The following is a 22,199-nucleotide window of genomic DNA, read 5'->3' on the forward strand; positions in this document are numbered from 1 at the left end:
AACTGAAAAAGACATCAAAGGACGACTGCGTTATCCCTGAATAAGCAAAAAGAGTGTGAACAAAAGAGTCCTTTGTGATGCTTCAGAAACCTTTTTTTCGGTTATAAGGCCGCGGGTTTGACAATGAAATAATACCTGTCAACCCACTTTCAGCTTATGGCTTACCATTCAGGAAATAAATTTGATTTAGCCTTCTTAGTAATAGATGAATTTCCCTTCCATAGATGTTTTAACGCTGCATAAGAAATCACCCAAACTGCTTACGTTTGCCTTTGTCTTCACAGATGTTAGTGGACAATATACAGTTATACAATTGACCATTATTTTCCCTTACCTGCAATACAATGCTGGAGACGTTGATCAGGACGAGTTTTCCAACAAAGTAAGAAATGTGACTCAAATGCGCCCATAGCATTCCTTGCTTTTTGTAACAAATCATTCAGTTCCTCAGGTAAATTATTATTTTAACCTTTTTCCTCAGTTGCTTGCCTGTTTTTCAACACAGGTTAAGGAATTATTCATTAACGACGCGCATTTTTTAGACATCAAGAACGTCTCAGTTTCACAAAGGTAACGTCTTTTTTCAAAGCTTCTTTCTATATCCTATTTAGTTTTATAACACCGTTAGGGTACGATAGTCGCCCATTATAGCTTTTAATTTACTTAGTTATCGGTAAATTTAATATTGCTTTAATCTAATGTTGTATTTTCACACTTTTTCGCGTGACGCAGCGATGACAGTAGGACAGCGGTATCATTTACTTTGGAATTTCATCGCACTCAAGACCTTTGGGAATCCATCCTGAATTTACAACTTGCAATGGAAAATGGTACTCTGCTAAGGTCTCCTAGCGTCTTTGATGAGGATTTGTGTCAGAACACTGATGACAGCCATTGTGAGTATGAATTATGCACCGGTGGTAGGGCGGGAAGCTAACAAGCAAACCAACTGATTAATTCAGAATCTCTCTAGTTTTTTAGCTCAAAAAGGTCGTCTTTAAATTAACTGAACTGTATAATGAGTATACAATGGATCACATTATCACCTTGGTCTACTTCTTGACGATTTCTAAGCACAAATGGAAGGAACTTTTTGAGGTCATTCAGACCTCCTCTACTCAATGTGATCCTACGAATTTGAAAAAGCTTCTTTTTCTTGCCGACGTAGGCTATCTTTTATCTAAACAGTATCGAAAGATTTCCAAGAAAATCCCATTATGATAAAAAAATAAGAAAACACTCGTAAGGTGATGTAAAGAGAACTGCCAAAAAATCATTCATCATCCTGACGCCGCTGGTCAAGGTGACTATGCAATCGCTCCCAAATTTTTCATTTGACTATTCTCCGGGCGAGATCTGCAGCACTTCATTCCCATTCTTAGTTGGACTGGAGCGGACTGTGCAAGATGTCTTTGAACATATAGTGAGGACTGAAATTTCTAGGCGAGTACTTAGTTTTTTAAGTGGAACTGTTTTAACGATTCATTAAAGAAGGTGCTTAACTACATTTAACAATGTGTGATAAATCCAAGATGTTTTCTGTTTTGTAGACTCAATCAATCATATGCGAAAAAAGATAACAATAAGACTAAATCCAGCCTATTCTCTGAATTTTCCAGTTTTCTGTGAGATACCTGCAAACTTTACCATAGCAAGGGTCCATGCATTCGCAGCAGAAATAGTATTGGACCAAGTTTTCCTTGAAGCACACGAAAACTATTTCTTCGGATACAGAGTCCTGTATAAAAATCTGGATAATCCCAACTCAAACTGGGCCATTAAAGAGAATATTCGCCGCTATTTGCCACCAAATCCCGTTGAGCACATAATTTCTTCACTTGAAAGCTATACGAAATACAGCTTTCGTGTCTTTGCGGCATCGTTCAAGTCTGCTGGCCTCATCTCGGAAGCCATTGAATTGAGGACAGATGAGTCAAGTAGGTGGCTTATAATAAAAATAATTAGAGCACAGAAACTATGAAATTTGAGTTGTTGTCCAATATACTGAACTGAATTTTAACTGTGAACTTTTCTTTCAACGAAGTACTTGTCAGGCAAGGGTTCGAAAGAGTTGTTAGCGATATACCTGATAGGGAAACAAAAATTTCCCAGGACAACTTGCTAGCGTTTTGTGGAACAAGTAGACAATCACCTCTTAGGGAAAATTTTGCTCCAGAAAATATATTATCTTCATCCAGCCATTAGAAAGGAAATATGAAAATAAGCTCATCATCGTGTTTGGAGATTCTAAAGCGTAACCTGACTGTTAGGAAATCATCATCGAATGCACTAAGACTTCAGCCATACACGCCGCCATATTTGAATTTAACTCAAAGTCAGAGCCGAAAAAATCTAACGTTAAAGAATTCGTTCACACACAGCCGCTGCTCAAGGTATCATAAAACAAATCACTATTTTAGTCTACAATACTCATTTTGTGCAGTTTGTATTCATTCAAACAAAGCTCAAAACAATGGGAAAGAGAGAAATGAGACATAGAAGTATCACAGGTAAGCGACCAGGTTGCTGAGCAGGATTCAGTATAGCGGCGTTCGTAGTCGGATTTTTTCACACAACTGAGTATAGTTTTCGAAAGGTTACGTTACTCTTTTGAGTCTCAAAACGCGTTCGTTTTTATTTTTTCTTGTTCACTTTTTCATCTCGAATTTTAAGACTTTTGAATCATACTTCTTCTTTACAGAGCAAATATCGTGGGAACATATATAGTGTAACGACATCTATGAGCTTCGAAATTGCCTCAAGGATTGATAGGAATGAAGTATTTTAACCAGGATTTTTGCTTTGAGATATCTGGGCTTCATTTTGTTGAAGACAAGTAAAGTGTAAGGTTGCTTGTATCGGGTATTGACTGTCCCCTTCGCATGACTAATGAACACAGTGATTCAGTTGATTTTACTTCAGCATTATCCTTTACCAAATCTTCCCATTTTCATGACGCGTAGCTCCTAGCATTGGTCCAGGAATTGTTGCCAGCCGAAGCACCAGCCCCACTTCAATCTATGTGCAGTGGAACCACACAATTCCAGAAAATAAAGTCAATGGCATTTTGATCGGTTACACAGTCCATTGGGATGACGAACGTTTTGGCCATGGTCACCCTTTCAGCTCAGAGGGTGTCAAGGATCTTGAGCTTAACGCCACAAATTACACTATAACCTCACTTCACGAATACTGGCCTTATACAATTTCTGTGGCTGGACGAACATCGAAAGGAGCTGGAATACGGTCGTTGAGGAAAGTGACAACCATTGACGATGGTAAGAACTTCGCGAAATTTTTCCGAATGTTTTCGTAGTCGTCGGAATCGCTCGTAAAATTGTGTTTTCTGTAGTCCTTGAAATGAAAATATTTGAGGATTTTTAAACTGAGCATTTTCTTTTAAAAAAATCGGGTTTCTCGTTAATTGAAATTTCGGGTAACAGTTGACTTCGATAAAAGTTTAATCGTAAGTTTGAAATACAGGAAAAAACTTTTTAAAGACGTCTTTTTCATGACATCACTTTTTCAGAAACAGATAAATCAATTGCTCATAACAGTTTCCATCAACAAAAGCTGAATTTTTTTAACCAGTTTTTGGCCTTTTTCGGTGGTGTCTCGCTTATTTCTAACCATGAACTCACAGGGTTCAAAAGAATGCCAAAGGTTCCATCGTAGAGAATGAATCGTTTTGGTAAAAAATCCTAACAATCAAACAGTAAATTCTAAGCAATCTTCCGAGAGGCAACGTAATGCTTGGGCAAAGTGCACACCTTCAGTTTTTTTTTTTTTTTTTGATAAGCACTTATGAGAATGTCGTTATATTTTTGCGAGTCTCACCAATGTTAGAGCAAATCCAGCCTTGTAATAAACTTGGATAATTTGTGTTTTTATTTCTGGTATGTCTACAGCTCCTTCAGAGGCACCGTACAACATTCAGCTTCACATGGTGAATGCAACTACTTTGATGGCTACTTGGCAAGATGTGCGTTTTATTCACCAAAAAATTCTGGGTTACCGTGTTCACTTTCACCATGCAGATGGCGGTCTGCTATTGTGGAACATGACCGTTAGACAAGACGTCCATGATTTCCTTTTCTCTAGTCTTTCGATCTTCCAGAATTATTCGGTACAGATGCAGGCTTACGCCAGAAAAGGTGATGGGCCGTGGAGTAACAAAGTATATCAGTTGACGGATGAATCAAGTAAGTGAAATGGCGGCGTCAGAATTTATCAATACATGGCCTCTCCATGCTATATAACTATATTGCCAACAAATGGGTGATAAGGTGAGATGCCTTGTTGAGGCATGTTCAGGATGAAAATTAACAGTAAGATCGCGCGGAGCTCGAGCTACCCTGCTCCAACAGTCCAAAAATATTTTTAACCTCAGCTCGACGAGTTTCATTCCAAGATTTGTAACCTGGACTCGGCTTTGGTGCTAAAGTAATTCAGGAAACAAACTATTTCTTTTCCTTAGTTTTTTGTTTCTCTCTTCATTTTCAGCCCCTATAAATTCTCCTGTCAATCTGACAGCTTACAATGTCAGCTCACGGGAAATTAAAGTTCTTTGGAACTACGATGACAACCCTAGACTGGTTCTTGGCCACCTCCAAGGTTTCACACTTTATTTTCTGGAGGCCAATGCGAGCGATGTTTTCCCGGAAGATGCAAACTTAAAAACATTTGAAACTCGTAACAAAAATCTGCGAAGTAAGATCGCCGAAGAATTGGAAATATACCGGCTATATAATATCACTATAGCAGCTCGGACAGCCAAGGGTACAGGTCCCACAAGCAATTCATTTGTAGTCCGAACTCATGGTGAAGGTCAGTTAATTGAACTCAAAGTTTTAGCGCTCTTAGTTGGACACTTGACTAACTGAATTCGAGCACTTTCGTATCCTTCCAGTACTTTCTGCAAGTTTTCTTTGGAGAAGCCACCTCTCCGTATTTATATGCAACCATAAAAAATATTCACCATTCTAAACATCTTTTTTCTTTTATGGGGTATTCTTAATTCTCTACTATTTGCTATTTCAGCAACACGATCGATGGTTTCCATTGGTTTTATATATATAGTGACAAACAAGGTTAAAAAGAAAGTATGGGGAAGTACTCCATTCAGATATAACTGCACCAGAAGTCCTGAAGTTTACCTGTAACCCATAATTTCCGAACACTACCTTATGCTAAGGTCATATGTAACCAGCTTCCTGTATTATGCGGTCTGTTAGCAGAGGGCAAAAAAAAGGTGGCAATATTTAAATCTGTACATCATCAAATGATAAAAAAATCAGTTGTCGTCAAAAGAAAAGAAGTCACATGTCACAAGCCTTCGTACCCCGTAACATCCTTCTTTTTTGTCTCTCACGGTTAGTTCCCGGCGCTTCTCCCCAGGCTCTCACTGCCTTCAACACAAGTATGTTCAGCCTATTTGTACAATGGCAGGAAATAGTGAAGGACAAACAACATGGAATCATGTTGGGATATAAACTGTTTCTATACGAGTTATCAAAGAAAGGTTCAAAAAATGTGGAACATCGCACTTACGGGTTGAAAGTATTAGAGGCCAACTTCAAAGGACTCAAGTCTTTCACCGAATACAGGATAGAGGTTTTGGGGTTTAATTATTATGGAGACGGTCCCATTGGGGCAGTGGAGTTGTTCACAGCGGAGAGAGGTAAGAAGACGTCCATTATTCTTCAGTGTAAACAACTACTATTTACCAAACTAATCAACGATCCGACTATGGCTATTCACGTGCATTGGGAAATACCAATATCTTCCCGTGCAGTGCACTGCACGGGAAGATATGAACTCAATAAATTGACCTCGCTCCCAATGTGTGGCTTCATAGCTCAGTTGGTAGAGCATCGCACCGGTATCGCGGAGGTCACGGGTTCGAATCCCGTTGAAGCCCTGATTTTTTTCAGGCTTCTTCTTTCCAATTGCTTAAATTGGAAAATTTACTGCGATGATCACATTTCACTTTCATCTACAACCGCAGTACAAATATGAATTATTTCATATAAACTTCACATCATTTCACTGCACGGGAAGATATGAACTCAATAAATTGACCTCGCTCCCAATGTGTGGCTTCATAGCTCAGTTGGTAGAGCATCGCACCGGTATCGCGGAGGTCACGGGTTCGAATCCCGTTGAAGCCCTGATTTTTTTCAGGCTTCTTCTTTCCAATTGCTTAAATTGGAAAATTTACTGCGATGATCACATTTCACTTTCATCTACAACCGCAGTACAAATATGAATTATTTCATATAAACTTCACATCATTTCACTGCACGGGAAGATATGAACCCAATAAATTGACCTCGCTCCCAATGTGTGGCTTCATAGCTCAGTTGGTAGAGCATCGCACCGGTATCGCGGAGGTCACGGGTTCGAATCCCGTTGAAGCCCTGATTTTTTTTTTTCAGGCTTCTTCTTTCCAATTGCTTAAATTGGAAAATTTACTGCGATGATCACATTTCACTTTCATCTACAACCGCAGTACAAATATGAATTATTTCATATAAACTTCACGACATTGGTATTGTTGGGCTAACTAATAGGCTTTTCTATCGAAAACCACCAGATAACTGCTATAAAATACGGACCTATTCTTATTTCTTAGTAAGTATTTGAGCTGTAAAAAATATTGTTTTGATTAGTGATATATTTGCAGCTTTTGATACTTCCTTTTGACATATTTTCGCAGCTGTAGGGGCCACGGTTTTCTTGGTAAATTAACCTTCTATTCTGGCCATTCATGGCACATTTGGTTCGATAAGCCTCTATTTGCTATATTAAGCTAATTCATTTGGGACCAATGAATATACTGATTTAAGGTTAATCACTCGTTCATGCTCCTTTGGTCCGTGAAATCTATGAAGTAATCAATCAAGCATTGCCCTTCCTTTTTGTTATTGTTGTTTTAGATGGTTCCTCATGTGTCTTTGGATCTCGTGTGAAAATACTTAACATAGACAAGAATGTGAACACCACAACAAAGTTGACAAAATTGACCCGATACCTGTTCAACGCAGAAGCGAGCACCAATTGCCACTCGTTGAGCTTTGAGTGGAAAGTTTCTAATGTCACCTCTCGGCCATTTAGTGTCGGAAGAGCGAGTTCCATCACCATTGGCTCGGGTACTGACTTGGACGACATCTCGTCCCTCGGTGTTGGAATTTATTTGGTCGAGTTGACTGCTCATTTTCGAAAGTTTTATTTTCTTGATTATGGCTTCATAGAAGTCCTCTCTTCTGCACCCGTCGCATTCATTGCTGGTGGACCAGAAGTATCGAGGGAACACAACTCCAACATAACTCTGGATGGGTCTCCATCTCGTGATTTTGATATTGGTAAAGGATTATATAAAGGCTTGACGTTTGAGTGATCGTGTAAGGGAGAAGAAGAAATGTTCCATGATGAATCTGATAGTTCTAACCGAACAGTTATCGGGAGAGATGCCGCCAGTAGAGGATGTTTTGGCAATGAGGAGCAAAAACTGAAAGATACTGGTAGAATAGTTTTTTTGGACACCAGCTCAATGCAGATAAAGAAATATTACGATATCAAGTTAACAATCAAGAAGAGGGATCTCAGTGGGACCTTTGTGCAACGAGTCGAGATTGTCGATGGAACTCCTCTTTATGCTGAAATAGAGTAAGCGGTACTTAAGTTATTGTTCCCTATATCGATCGTGTTTGTACAGTGTACGTTAAAATCCCCTTGTTAAATGGTCTCAAAACGCTGAGAATTATTTTTTCCATAACAAAAGATTCTGTCGTATAGCATCGTGGGTCTCTTCATTGCAAGTTCAGCTGAGTGTCTAAGATATATTTCGTTCTTGGGAGGTAACATTTGCCACATATACATGTTCATGGATTTGACATTGAGGTTAATTGACATTGACATTGATGTTGCACACACAGAAAAAAGGCAAAAAAAGGTTCTTAAACTAAATATCAACAACACCTTTCACAAATTATCAAAGAAAACTTCTGCTCGTAACTAAGTTATAACTACTACCACAGTTGAAACACGCAAAGAAAAATTCAAGTGTCGTGAAGGCAAAAAGGAACCTTATTATGCTCTTAACACTAGCCAGAACTTATGGTAAAGACCGAACCATTCATAAAGAGATTGTTTATCAGCACTATCAGACCAACTCAGTCACGTTCAAAATTTGATTAGTTATTCTGAGAAATGAATTTTACCAAAATTTTGGGAGACGTTCTCAAGCCTTGTCAGGTTTGAATTGATATCTGGCCAGTCGCTTTCGAATTATGAGAATGACCTACATTATTGGCCTATAACATCTTGGATTTCAGGAGACTTTTTTCATATTCATTTTGTAGTTGTCTCATGAATTGTGGATTGGAGGTCCTACCAAATGTCAAAGCTACCTTTGTGGCAAACTGCACAAATTCTCCTTGTTACACAAAAAGTGCTCTGTTGAGCTATCATTGGAGATTATTCCAAGAGACCAATGAGGCATGGTCAGAACTTCACCAAATGCAAGAAATCAGAGGAACTAGAGCGAATTCGAATTTTTTCACCATCAATCCCGATGCAATTATTCCAGGCAGAAAGTATCGTCTGACTATTGATGTAGAAAATATGAATGATGGTTCCTCTAAAGGCTTTTCTGCGTGGCTTTTTAATAGCAGTACCATTCCTTTTGGTGGGTCTTGCACGGCTAGCAAATCATCCGGAATGGCTATTCAAACCGTCTTCACTCTTAAATGCGCTAACTGGAACGATCCAAACACACCACTTCTTTATGAATTTCTGGTACCCTTGGCGGAAGGACTCAGTGCCATTTTGTCTTATAGTTATTCCACTGCTACAGAGATAGTGCTACCTCCCGGTGAATTCGCGAAAAACTATTCCTTAAAAATCGAAGCGGTAGTTACAAGCTCCATTGGTTCTAGTTCTAGCACTTCTTTAACGATCCAGGTGAGCCGTGAATTTTATTGGAGGCAAGTATAGACACAAGTATGTTTTTTTGATAAAAGTTTACAGTTATGAAAATCTATTGGGTCATGGGGAAAACTCTGTCATATCACCCAAACTCTCCGCTGAAAGATACTCCCTGATATTCTTTTTTCAACTTCCAGGTTTTTCCTTGGCCTATAATGAGTACAAAAAACGCGTCAGGCGAAATACTCCATCTTTTGGAAAAGGACTTTGTCGTCCATAGTGGTAGAGGAGATGTTACACGGGCTACCCAGTTGGCCATTGCTGTTTTAAAATCCTTAGAGCTACAGAAAGACGGAGTTATCAATATAGAAGAGAGACGCCAGGTAGCGAATTGGTGACAAGTTTAGTTAAGAAAGTTTAGGAAAACAGAAACGGGTATTCTTTGTTTCACAGTAATATCGCTGTTTATAAGAACAACGCCATAACAGCAAAATTATTTGAATGAAAGTTAAAGATTGCTTTCGTTCTCAAACTTTCTTATTGTTTGTACTCGTCTAGTTAGATACGTATGCCTTTTCGTTCGAGACTAGATTACGTGATAAGATACCTTTTTCACCATTCTCCATTACTAGATGATGTAAGATGATGTAAGAAGCTCCTAGTGTGCCAGTCACTGAATAATAAGAATAGTTTGCTAGATGCATCATTAACAAAAGATATTGTCGCTAAATCTAGGAAAAACGTAGTGATGTCCACTAAAAGGAAGACAATATTTAACTAGGTAATCTCCAGCTGAAAGACTCCAAAATAGGCGGGCTAAAATTACTGGTGCACTCTTTCTTCTATTGGTCGTGGGTCAAAATAATATGCTTGTCGAACTAAAAGGGTTTCAGAATAAATACATTAATTGGCTGTCACTTTGGACACAATATACTGAACGTAATGATAGGGTTCTAGTGCGACAGTGTTCCTCTGTGCTGCATATCGGGTATTTCCTATTTGTTACATCCACTTGGTATGATGTGTGCACGACTCACTTCATGAGCACTCGGTATGAATAAAGTTCTTCTTTTCTAGATCAAAAGCCTCATCGTAAAGACCTTGAGCAAGATAGATATCGGAGACCTGAGGAAGCTCATTCAACTCTCTTCTGTTATATCTCTTACGATGAATGATCCAGCAGAGATCACAGCGGATACTATGGTTAGTCTTTCATCTTAGTCCTATTTTCACGATTGTAATGTTGATGCAATGTTTTCCATTCTTCCATGTTGCCCCTTCGCAGCTTTAGCTGACAATTCATTCATATGCCACCCTTATTGTACTAAGGGCCTTAAAAATGCACTGAACATCATAATGTCCTGAGTTTTAGAGGTAACTCATTTCCTAAAGATAGAAAAGCCGCCGTACACTCCAATTTCTTTTAACCGGCTAGAATTGATGATCACGTCAACTAAGAGAAGGGACGTTACGGAACAGAATTCCCTTCTGTAGACAGTGTTCTAGGCACCTGGTTTCTCTGAAACAATATTCCAAGAAACTTGCGTGTCATTTGAATTTTTCTATGTGAGGAACGAGTTGACACTGCATGGAACCTGACTCGGAGATATGTGGAAATAATTTAGTTGCTATTTGAGAAGGCTTAAGTGAGCCTCTATGTGCTTGGTCGACTATCATTTTTAGGCAGTCATAGCGAAAAAACAGTCTATTTTACCACATGAAGCTTTTGACATTGCCGTTTCCTGCGGAATGCAGGGGGAATGTTAGTTATAGGCCCAGAGTTTGGCCAAACTTAAAGGGTTTCGATTACCTTGGGGCTGGGGGGAGCTCAGCTTTTTCATTGCTCCTTCGCTCTTTAATCGACGAATGAAGTTAAAATTCACTTTTTCTATTATTCGGGCCTAATGTGCCTTTGAGCTTGGTTGCCAAGACTTAAAAACGGATGAAGACCCAGTGGACCTTGTTACAATTGAGCTAAGAAGCTAGTCAGAATGATAACAGAGTTAATGCACATTATAAAAACAACAAGGTTTGCAGCACACAGCTGTCAAATGATATCTCCTGGGTACGCCCTATATCCTAAACCCAAGCCTTTCTCTCGATCGGCAGGAACTTATAATGGAGATGGTGCAGAAGATGACAAAGTTATTTGACGATATCAGTGCGAGAGGGTATACATTTGATGTGCCTTATTCTCGCATAGCCGAGAAGAATCTGGTTTACTCCATAGGAAAACAGCTTCAAGTTTTATCTAGTGACAATGGTGTTATAGATGGCTCTAGTTCCCTAAACATAACTGTAAGTATTAACAAGCACCCGTTCTTTTCTCAATAGCGTTTTAGTCTCTGGCTGAGGAAATGTTGCGTAAATTTCTTTACAACTTCTTCAACATGGACATGGAACTCTTTGTGCTTTCTCCTATCCTTATCCCTATTTGTTTATCCTCCTTAATAGCCCCTAAGGAAGAAAGATTTGAGGGTTATCTTTGTAAAACCTGATCAAGGCTTTCGGTTAAAGGAGGCAAACGAAAAAACCGGCGAGAGAATTTGTGAATCTCTGCGAGACGGTTCTTTTTTCTTTCCCTCGACGAACACATTTTTCTTTCGCGCTATTTTTGCGATCAACTCCTCTTACTCAGAGGATACAGGCGATGTGTTGTGGTTTCACTAACCAGACCCAAATGAATAATAAATAATCAGGGCTAAAAACTGAATGTATAGATGGTGAAACTTTCAGTCACGGTCCATTTGAGAGAAAGACTGTTTTACTGAATGTTTTTCTTGAACGATAATTAATTTACATTCTGCCTGTCCTTTCATTCGTTCGTATGTATTCGAGGTTGAAGGGTTCAAAAGCGAGAAAAACCAAACCATTCTGGTATACTTGTAACTCCACTCCTTTAGTTCTGTGAGATTAAGGTTAATTAAAACCTCCACAACCCTTCCAGTTGGTTACAGCTCCGTTAATGTTTGGTTTTTCAATATAGGCTTCTATGGAAATTATGCATAGAATGTTGCAGACTGTGGTGAAGAGAAAAGTTGTCGGAGAGGACCCAACTGTAATAAAAACGGAACCTTTGGAGGTTCTTGTCGCAAGACGTCATCCAGAACATGTGGCAGGTTCTGTACTTACCTTAGAAACGTGTCACATTCAGTTCCCTGAGTCACAAAATATGAGAGACATGCTTGCTGACACTGGGGAGTACGTTGACATAGAGGTATGGTTATGTTTATCATATTTGGTTTGCGATCTGAAATCTGACTCTAAAAGGTAATAGTAGGATGAGCCATTTGCAAAGCTTATTAACAGATAGAAGAGGAGCTTGCATTCGATCCATTCGACGTGCTCAAAAATTAAAGTGCAGCTTGGAATTTTTTTGAGATTTGTATGGCTATGCTTTGTGTGCGTTCTGTGGGAAATAATAGTTCGCTGATGCGAAAAACTCAGGCTAAAGGCAACATTGATCATTTTTCCGCCTCAGGTAATTTCGTCGAAAGTCAACTATTATAACAGGAGTACCACCTCGTCATTCATCACATCATATATTGTTAAGGTTGATTTAAGAAGAGAGTCTGGCGAAGTCCTTAATGTGCGGAACCTTACCACCGACATACAACTAGGAATAGAACTCCTCAACGGCAATGGAAATTCACCTGAAAATGACTCTGTCTTTGATCATGAAAACAAATTCTTTATCAAGTCAGGAAACATCAAATATCACAAAATTGAAGTGAATCGCGAACGAACCTCATACCTCATAACAATGGAGTCTTCGGGGAGTTTCGACGTTTTGGTGAAATACGATAGCAAGCCAACAACGAATGATTTTGATGCGAATTTCACTGTCCCAGACTACTCTTCATGCACGAGAAACTTTAGAATCGATGGGGATGATGAAGAGTATAACTGCAGCCGTCATCCAAATCAACTGCTTTTGACAAATGCAGTAATACAAAAACCTGGAGTTTATTTTGTAGGGATCCTTTATACCCAACACTCTTCCCCTGGTAGCAATTCCCGTCGTATGCGGAGGTCTTGTTTTAGCACCAACAGGCAAAAACGGTCATGTGTCGAGACAAAAGACCCTCCACCCCCTCTGGGAGTTTTATCAGCTTATGATCCGCGCGTTGGCGTGAACTACACACTTGTCTCTGATGAACTCAGCTGCCGATTTTGGTCACATAAAGAACAGAAATGGCTAACGGAGGGCTGCAAGGTATGCTGCTTAAATTTATTACAGATAAAGAGGCTTGCGGTGTGATTAAATTTAGATTGGCCCAACAACGATGCCGAGCATTAAACAGTTAGAAAAATTCATCAACGTTTTATTCGTCAAAACTTTGGAAAAAGTAAGCCGAGGACAAATAAATCTTTCTCTCACGCTACTCTCAGTCCTAATCTTCTTCGGTAGTTTGGTATTCGGCTGGTGCTGAGGTGCAACATGGTAAAGTGTTTTTCAAAAATGTCCCACCCAAATAAGATTAGAGAGACTCAACCAAACTTATGTACACTTGAAATTACTAAATTGTTTTGATCAGAGTCAAGCGAGTTAAATGTTTATGCAAAGGTCGCAATTGGTTGCACTGTGGCAATGGAATGCTTTATAACTGATTAGAATTTCTGATACCAATCATAAAACGTAGTAAAGAAAAAAAGAAGCAATTTTGGATTACTCTATACTCTCAACCGATGACCCTCTGATGTCTTTGTTAAAGTAACCATAATCACTAAAATTTTTATTCCTTCACGCCCCAGGTCGGACCCCTTTCCAATAAGCATCGTCTTCGTTGTCTCTGTAACCACCTTACATCGTTCGGTAGAGGCCTTTTAGTAGCACCCAACCCAATTGACATGGATACCGTTTTTAAAGAGCTCAGACGCTTTGACGAAACTGATAACTTTAGCGTCCTGCTTACGATCATTCTTACGTTCATGTTGTATTGTATCGCCTTCGTCTTCGCCAACAGGGTGGATAGAAGAGATCTCGCTAAGGTAAGGATTTAATCAGTAGCTTTTTCTTCAAAGTCCTCCCCTTTTTTACAGAATTTCAACGCCTTAAGATAGGAGACAACCACAATTTCCCATTTGCACTAAAACTTCATTCGAATCTCGGTCTCAAAGTCAAGCTTTAAGCTCTGCCAATTGGGGAAACAATATGTAGGTAAGAAATAGACCTATTTATACAACTACAACTCAAAAAGAGAAGACCTGAATATGGATATAACTTTTATGACTCGATCTACAATTAAAAATCTATGGGATTGTGAAAACTTGATAATTAGAGTCTAGAAGAGGAATTAATGAGTGGCTGAAACTTAAACTAACTGGCAAGCTCCTTAAGGTCCTGTTTTCTAATGTTCTTATTGATACTACTCAAGGTTGGTGGGGACGTTGTCTGTCCTTATGTCTAAACGAATTTGCAGAGATTTTGCCAAGCAATGTTAGCAAAGAAGATTTCTTTTGAGGAGAAATAATTTTCGCTGTATAGAACATGAAAAGGCTGTGCAAGCCGATCTGTCCTTCCTACCGAAGAGAAACTAATACCCTTCTGCTTCACTAAATTGATTGTTGTCTATTAGAGTTAAATTGTTGATGTTCTTTGATAGTGCACTGTCAAATTAAGTAGTACAGTAAAGCAACACTGACAGGAGTTAGCCTACGATTGGAGATAAGATAAGAAAAGATAAGAATTACTTTAATGGTAGATGGTATGGGAATCATCTATTTCTAACTCACGTGAATATAGATTGTTCTCCACTTTCCAAAAAACTTTGAGACAGCACGTACATTTGTAGTCGGGCAGTGTTATTGTGTTCAAGAGGAAAATAAGACTTTACCAATCCATTCTTTCTTTTTTTAGCATGGGTCCAGGATTCTGTTGGAAACAGAGGAGTCCCCTCTCGTCCACCAATATGAGCTCACAATCAGTACAGGTGTGTGGTCAGATAGTGGTACAACAGCCGAAGTTACCATGGTGTTTTACGGTAGCCATGGCAACAGTAGACCAATTACTGTGCGTGGGGATCTTTATCCTTCTCGGTTGCTACTTTCCCGCGGTAGTGTCAACAAGTACCTTGTCTCACCTCCGGGATCCCTTGGAACATTAAGCCACGCTTATGTTTGGCATGACAATTCCGGAGAAAGTCCTTCTTGGTTCCTGGACTACATTGTTGTTAAAGAACAAGAAACGAGTCAAAAATGGAAATTTTTATGCAATCAGTGGTTTTCTCCCGATAAGGACGATGGAAAAATTGCTAGAAAGTTGTTGGTCGAAACCACTGACTCATTACCTGAATTTCAAGAGGCATTCCGCGCACGCCTGTCTGGTACGCTGTATGAAAAACATTTATGGATGTCTTTAGTTACTAAACGGCCGGGAAATTCATTTACACGCACTCAACGCGTCACGTGTGGTTTGTCCGTCATATTCAACGCCATGCTGGCCAATGCAATGTTTTTTAACTTGGGCGGTGAACCAACGGAGAGTACAATCAAACTTGGTCCATTAAAGATTTCGATGAAGCAAATCATAATAACGATTCAAAGCTGCTTGATAATAGCTCCCATCAATTTCCTCATTGTTGCCCTCTTACTAGTTTTTCTCTCAATCTGGTTTCAGGCCAACACGATCGAAAACCCTTCTTCCTTGATCTTTGAAAAATATTATACCTAGGGGTCATCAAAAATTTCTAACTTATTATTATATTGCAGTTGGCAGTTGGCAGTGGAGGCCGATGAACCACCTGACATTTTTAGGGGAGCCTTGCCGGATGCCACGCAATTGGAATGTTACAAAAAGTACAGAGTCAATGAGAAGAAAACCATGTCAGCATTCAAATCTTTGATTTCCTTTGTTTCATTTTTGTTGATACTTGGTATTGTGTGTTATGGAAACCAAGATTATCACCAATATCAGATAGGTAGAGAAGTCAAGGCCCTTTTACCACGAAGTGAAAAGGCAAGTTATTCTTATAATTATGATTTGACATATTTTAATCATGCTTGACCTGTTGATATCTATATCGGAATTTACAGTTTTAATGCGACAGAGCTTAAATTTTTGAAACACTGTATGGAGCACATTAATTCCTGGGGCCTAAATTTCAAATTCATCTGAAAATATCACGTAGAAATCGTTGTCAAGAAAAGACACTGACTACGAAATATGAAAAATATTTTGCATCGCAGAAAAGACTTTAGTTGGGTACTTCTGTTATTAAATAAGGAACTCAGCAATCTTATGATCCTAGTTCCCTCGAAACTGATTTAGTTAAGAACCTCTTTGATCTGTGGGACCGTCTGTCAAAAAAATGACGCATTTAGATAAGAAGGATCTTGTAATTATGATGAGCAATTGTGAATTTGCGTTTAGGTAATGGAAGTTTTAAATGCCATATATATATGTTATTCACCAGACGAGAGGTCCGTATTGGAAAAAACTGTGCCCGAGGTCTTGGATACGGCCTCGGGCGGTACACGAGACAGAGGGCATAGTTTTTCCCAATACGGACCGACCGTGGCTGGTGAATAACATTTTTATTTTTTTTTTAAAACCTAACGAATGGTTCTAAAAAGAACCTGAATGATAAAGGGCTGTAATTACGGCAAGATTCTCCATAAACGGAACAATTTATGAGCGAGTAGATGGTAGAGAAAACAAGGGCAATGCAAATGAAAGAGAGAGGTTTCATCAAAACATATTTATTTGTGTAATGATATTAAAAGGTGATTTAAAAGGCTCCCAAGAAAACTTCGAAACATTTTTTCGGATACCACCCGCTGTGAGCGGACCGGATGGGGAGAACACTGCCCGCTCTCGTAAACAGTCAGATTGCAGGATTTGTAAAATACCGCCCGCTCACGAACTGAGAAAAAAATAAAGTAATATATTCACAGTTTACCAGTTTACAGTTACATGTTAATCAATAACACTTTATTGGGGGGGGGGATATTTTTAGGTACATGAGGCGTTGGGATTGTGGACGTGGTTGATTAACATTTATGCTCCTGCTATGTACACATCCCATTGGTACAACGGCGATAAGGACAGCAACGAGATGTACATCAGTGACATGAGCTCGGTTTTGATTGGCATGCCAAAGATCAGACAACTGAGGATCGTAAGAGGTAAGCGTGGTGTAAAATATTATTTTTCCTCTGCCCCACGTTTCTTTCCACTGCTCATTTGTCAATCAAGCCAGCTATTTCAAGGACAACGAGTTACAGTTTTGGTTTTGTTCGTGTTCTTCGAGTTTTTTTAACTTTGGTAGTTTAACTTTGTTACTCAGTTAGCTTTTCACACATCTTTTCATTTATCGATGTTTTTTGTGCCTAGGCTTCGGCACCAAAGTGTATAGGGCTATAAGCTTTCCTTTCCAGGATAAATATCACATGGCAATGGTGATATTAAAACAAGGCACCTTCTTTCTGCTAAGGGCCCTACATTTGAAAAATAGAAAATAATGTAGAGGAAGCCAAAGTGCTGGAATTTTGGGGTTGGGATCTACGTTGTTACTTTTTAGTTTTCGAAGGGTTCAACCCTAGAATCTAAGTTTGTTTTCAACGAAAATTTGCCCTTAATATCCTCATTAAAAATAACAATATCAAGGCTTTCAAAAATATGCGCTGTTTCACAGCTTCAACGATCGTTTTTTCAGGTTATTGAAAGGAGGATTTCAATCCATGCTTTTTTTGTTATTGCTTTTAGATAATTATTGCGGTCATGATTAGCGGCAGCAAAAAATAAAATCGCAGATTCCGTTTGGTCAACGTTAGCATGTTATTGAAAGGCGCATGAAAGTAATTCAGGCAAGTTTGGATTGCTCTGATACAAAATCTGGGGCTTTAAGAGGAACATGTTTGTCAAAACCCGTGATGAGGATTATTTTTTGCATTTGCTCTCCTATAAGCGTTGAATTTACTTCTGTTTGTGCCTAATGTAGTAACATTGGTGCATGTTTTGATCGACAGACTCTTGTCCAAAGATACTCGTGGAAATCTATAACGTTACTGCAGTTTGCTATCCTAACTATGCCATTTGCTGCGAAGATAAAACACCAATGTACCTCCCGAAATGGAAACTTCCTCCAACTGACGTTTCACGTTCTTCGTTCGATACATTATGTCCAAAGCCTTGGCGGTATCATACCTCAGACGAAATAAATAATTTACCGAAAGTAATCCCTCGAGGAACATATAGAGGAGGTGGTTATGTTGCCGATCTAGGCTACGACTTGCAAACAGCAAGAAACGTTATGAAGAACTTAAATGAGAACAGCTGGATCGATCGGCGAACTCGAGCTGTCATCTTGGAATTTAACATTTTCAACAGTAACATGAACATCCTCGTGGTCGCACAGTACTTCTTCGAATTCCTGCCAACAGGCGGTGTTTTCAAGTACGTAAGTGTGCAAATGTTGAACTTGTATGGAACAGAGACTGGTTCAGTGCAGCTTGTCTTACTTTGTCGTCTTCTTCTCCTGATCATGATCATCGCCTTCAGTGTAATTCAAGTGGTCAAAATGTACCGTCGAAGAAAGTTATACTTCGAAAACATTTGGAACTGGCTTATTCTTGCCCTCATCATTACTTCTATAACATCTGTAGTTCTTCACATCATTCGAGAGAAGGCCATGGAAGACACCATAAAGGAACTTCAGAGGAACATTTATGCCATGGTCGGCTTCCACAAACCTTTACGTTTGATGCACTTTGAAACTGCTTCTCTGTCCATCGTCATCTTTCTGGCGACAGTTAAGCTGCTGAGACTCCTACGCTTTAGCAAGCAAACAGTATTTCTGTCGATAACAGTTCGATTTGCTGGAAAATATTTGTTTTCCTTCTCGTTCGTTTTCATTGTCATTTTCTGTTCGTTTGCCATGTCTGGTATGATAGCATTTGGATCTGTTGTGGAGTCCTATTCCAGTTTCCCACGTGCTTGTGTGGCTCAGTTTGAATTCCTACTCGGAAAGGCTGTGCCCAATTTTCAAATGGCAAAAGTAAACCCTTTTCTTTCCTTTTTGTTTTCCATCCTTTACATTTGCTCTATGACTCTCTTTTTCCTCAATCTTATCATCGTCATTTTGAACTGTGCTTTGGAGGAGGTTAAGGATAATCTAGATTCTGTGGTAGATGAGCTCGACTTGGCCGAATTTATGATAAGTTATTTATTCCGAGGCATTTCTAATCTATTTGGCTGGAAAAAACCCAAGAAACTTCACTGCGAAAGAACGACCTTTGAAGACGGGTGCGCCTATGTTAAGAAATGTCTCACAGAGATCGATCATAGACTGTTCGTATTGTCAGAGGACACCTTTCCAGCAGAACTTTTGCAGAAAGTTCGAATGGTGTATACATCTCCTTGCCAAACACAGTCTAAGTTGGTTAACAGTGAACCAGGTTCTGACAGCAAAACACCGTCTTCTCACCAAGATGGGAGGCAAGAAGAAACTCTTGACAATCCCGAAAGAGACGTTGTAGTGGAAGAGGACTGCATTCCTTCGAATTTCAAAATGAAAGAAATGATACAGGATTGCAAACAAATGGTAAATCGACCAACCTCGCCTTCGCAGATATATTTGGAACCTAAATATGAAGAGACCGCCCTTTAAATGTGCAAACACCTGTTGAACTTAACAAAAAATCTCTGCGAAAATTATCTGGATCATGTTGAAATATATAAATTTCTGTGTCATTTAGTTTTGACAGTAATGTTCTTTTGAAGCAGGAGAGCGACTTGCCTCTCCATTCCTAGTAAAACAAAAATCAAGTTAAATTTATGACTTAAATAAGTGCTTTTTGTTGGAAACAGCTGAAATTATGATTTTTTTTTAGCTCCAATGCAATTCTCTCCCCAGTGATACAGTGAGTAGGTGTCATTTTCATAGTTTTGGGGTGGTTCTAAGGGCATCAATTGATTTTTATCGGCTTTTAATTAGTTGAAAAGAAAAATTATTGTATTTATGATGTAGCAGCTTCGGCACGAACGAGAGGCACGAGGCGCAGAGAGAAAGTAGAACGTGTAATAACGGACGGAAAGATTATCCTTCTACCATCACTCGAAAACAAGTACGAACACGAGTAGCCCATCCTCGATGAACGAGTTCAACTGTACCAAATTGTTACAGCCTGCATTGCTGGCGGTTTTGTATGCGCTTTGAAGCGTCAAGTGGCGGAGCCATAGAAAAGAGTGGCGAGGCCGAGCCGGAGAGGTTTGTCATTAGTTAATTCAGAAAGGGAAAGCGGTTTCTCCCTAATGTAACACAGCAAATAAAGGTTGACAAACAAAATGACCAACCATCGTATTTTTTGGCAGATAATGAAGTTACGCTATTGGTGGGAACATGATAACGAGAACAACAAGAATAAATAATTTGAATGAAAAGCCTTCGTTGATACTGTGGGGTAGAGTGCGATTCAAAAGTTACGTATTTGTTCTAAAGTTTTGCAGCTTTCCGAACTGCCTAGATGTAAGGAAAAACCGCAAGCTATCATATGCTGCTTAGAATGATTGTGGAGATTAAAGTGTCTGGCGACTGGTTTGGATGCGTCCTTGTCATATTTTTTTATGTCGCGAGGGTGTTCCCGGAATCTGTCACCTAGTCGTCTTCCTGTTTCACCAATGTATAACTTTTTTGCAAAAGGTGCAAGTTACATAGTAAATGATATTGGGAGATTTGCACGCGAAGTGATTAGTAATCTTAATGAATCCCCAAGGTCGTCTCCTCTACGTTATGAATGAAAAGACAGGTTTTGCATCGCGCGCGAGCGTAGTTGAAAGATCCAGAAAAAAAATAGCCGTCACTACATTTTCTGCAGTTTCTCAGACTTGGACATTTATGGAGTGATGAGTCTGACTTTTCCGTCGAATCAAAGGCAGTCAGCACTACAAACGACACAAAAGGAAAATACCGACCTCATCCTATATTCACTCTCACGTTTCACCCTCACAAACACACAGTTAAAATCTATCATTCGTTAAAACTTTAAACAACTTCAAAACGAGTCAAAGACTAGTATTATATTTTCGCCATCCCCAGTGATTTCATTCAAACGCGAAAAAAAACATAGGCAACTTTTTGGTCAGAAGTTCAGTACAAACTAATGACTAACCTGGAACTTTTGCTTTTGAAAATACCAAATTGCCTTGTTATACTCTCCCACCGACGCAGCACCCCTTTTATTCAAATAACATAGCAGGTTGACGTCCAAAAGGGAAAAGGTAAAGAAAAAGATCAGGGAACCAGCATGCATAAGAAAGAAAAGGAAATTCGCAACACGAATTCAGTCTTCTAGCTATTAAGTCTACGGAGCTTTTTCTTCATTCACAGACATATTTCATCTGAGGTATTTCCAGTGGAGAGAAATATTTCCAAATCGTTTGGTCGGAAATAGGTTATGTACTTAGGTGTACTGAAATGACCTTTGACCAATAGAGTGTCAATCAAAAGGAAGTTTTTATTGTAGCCCGTGGAGATGTGGTACGTAAAATGTTTTAAAAAGAAGAAACTCTTCCTTTCGTCTCCACTTGTATGGAAATTTCTTATAAAGCAACCACCATCGAAAGCATTAAGGTGATTCCTCAGTATTGCATTGTACTTAAAAATCACGTTATCAGGTGAACAAGCGCGCGCATTGCAAGAACACGGTATTGTTTTTCAAGCAATGGACCAGGCAAAGAGGTGCGATGGTCTTTAGGTCATAAACGAGCACGATAGCCTATATTTTTTATTGCATAAATTTTTGTGTACAAATTATCCCCTTTAGATTGGAGAAATTTAAAAAAAAATTAATTGAAGGTTAAAAAAAAGCGCAGCTAAAAGCGTTCGCTAAGCCTGTAACTCGAAGATGCAATTTACAACCTTGAAAGCAAGGACTCGAGGAACGTCGTCAAAATTAGGTGATTTTTCTGTAGATTATATACCAAATTGTTCCATACGCTCCAGACTTTCTAACCATCATTTTTTTTTAAATTGTTACTTTAAAAAACCCTTGCTTCCAGCAACCGCGAAATGTTCCATGAACCGATGAAACTGAGTTCGTGATTAGTGCCAATTTATGCATAAATGAGGAACATTTGGCCTGTGGTATCTCTTAGACAAGCAAATGTTTTCGCACCGTGATCAGCTGGTTTCTTCGTGGTTTATTTTCCTTGAGCGCGGTCGTCTACGAAAGGTTATCAAAGTTGCATTTAAGGTGATTCCTCGGAAAAAAAAGTTATCGAACAATTTTTTTAAACATTTAAGGAAATTTTTAAAAAATTGTTCGATAAC

The 22,199-nt window shown here is 39.1% G+C and overlaps 2 protein-coding genes across 4 annotated transcripts in view; both read left to right on the plus strand.

The window, feature by feature from the left end:
- Positions 1-8,025, plus strand: part of LOC113672784 (uncharacterized) — a 24,041-nt gene extending 16,016 nt beyond the window's left edge. For 2 of the 3 annotated variants that reach the window (XM_089213435.1, XM_089213433.1), the window contains exons 4-12: positions 285-382; positions 482-570; positions 733-896; positions 1,620-1,937; positions 2,964-3,278; positions 3,909-4,202; positions 4,504-4,827; positions 5,378-5,680; positions 6,939-8,025. In XM_089213435.1, coding sequence (XP_089069561.1) covers positions 285-382; positions 482-570; positions 733-896; positions 1,620-1,937; positions 2,964-3,278; positions 3,909-4,202; positions 4,504-4,827; positions 5,378-5,680; positions 6,939-7,399 — 2,366 coding nt within the window. In that variant the 3' untranslated portion in view covers positions 7,400-8,025. The remainder of the gene's footprint in view (positions 1-284; positions 383-481; positions 571-732; positions 897-1,619; positions 1,938-2,963; positions 3,279-3,908; positions 4,203-4,503; positions 4,828-5,377; positions 5,681-6,938) is intronic. The other variant, XM_089213434.1, reaches the window with a different exon arrangement.
- A 600-nt stretch (positions 8,026-8,625) lies between these two features.
- Positions 8,626-20,216, plus strand: LOC149042606 (polycystin-1-like protein 2). The gene is made up of 11 exons (XM_089213619.1): positions 8,626-8,964; positions 9,126-9,311; positions 10,006-10,131; positions 11,038-11,226; positions 11,915-12,145; positions 12,410-13,144; positions 13,684-13,920; positions 14,789-15,597; positions 15,640-15,886; positions 16,887-17,055; positions 17,899-20,216. Exons 1-11 carry the CDS (start codon positions 8,626-8,628, stop codon positions 19,536-19,538), a joined length of 4,908 nt encoding a protein of 1,635 aa, XP_089069745.1. The 3' UTR covers positions 19,539-20,216.
- Positions 20,217-22,199: the final 1,983 nt, after the last annotated feature.

The sequence above is a fragment of the Pocillopora damicornis genome, chromosome 7 (genome assembly GCF_964200805.1).
Source record: "Pocillopora damicornis chromosome 7, jaPocDami1.2, whole genome shotgun sequence".
Classification (NCBI taxonomy): domain Eukaryota; kingdom Metazoa; phylum Cnidaria; class Anthozoa; order Scleractinia; family Pocilloporidae; genus Pocillopora; species Pocillopora damicornis.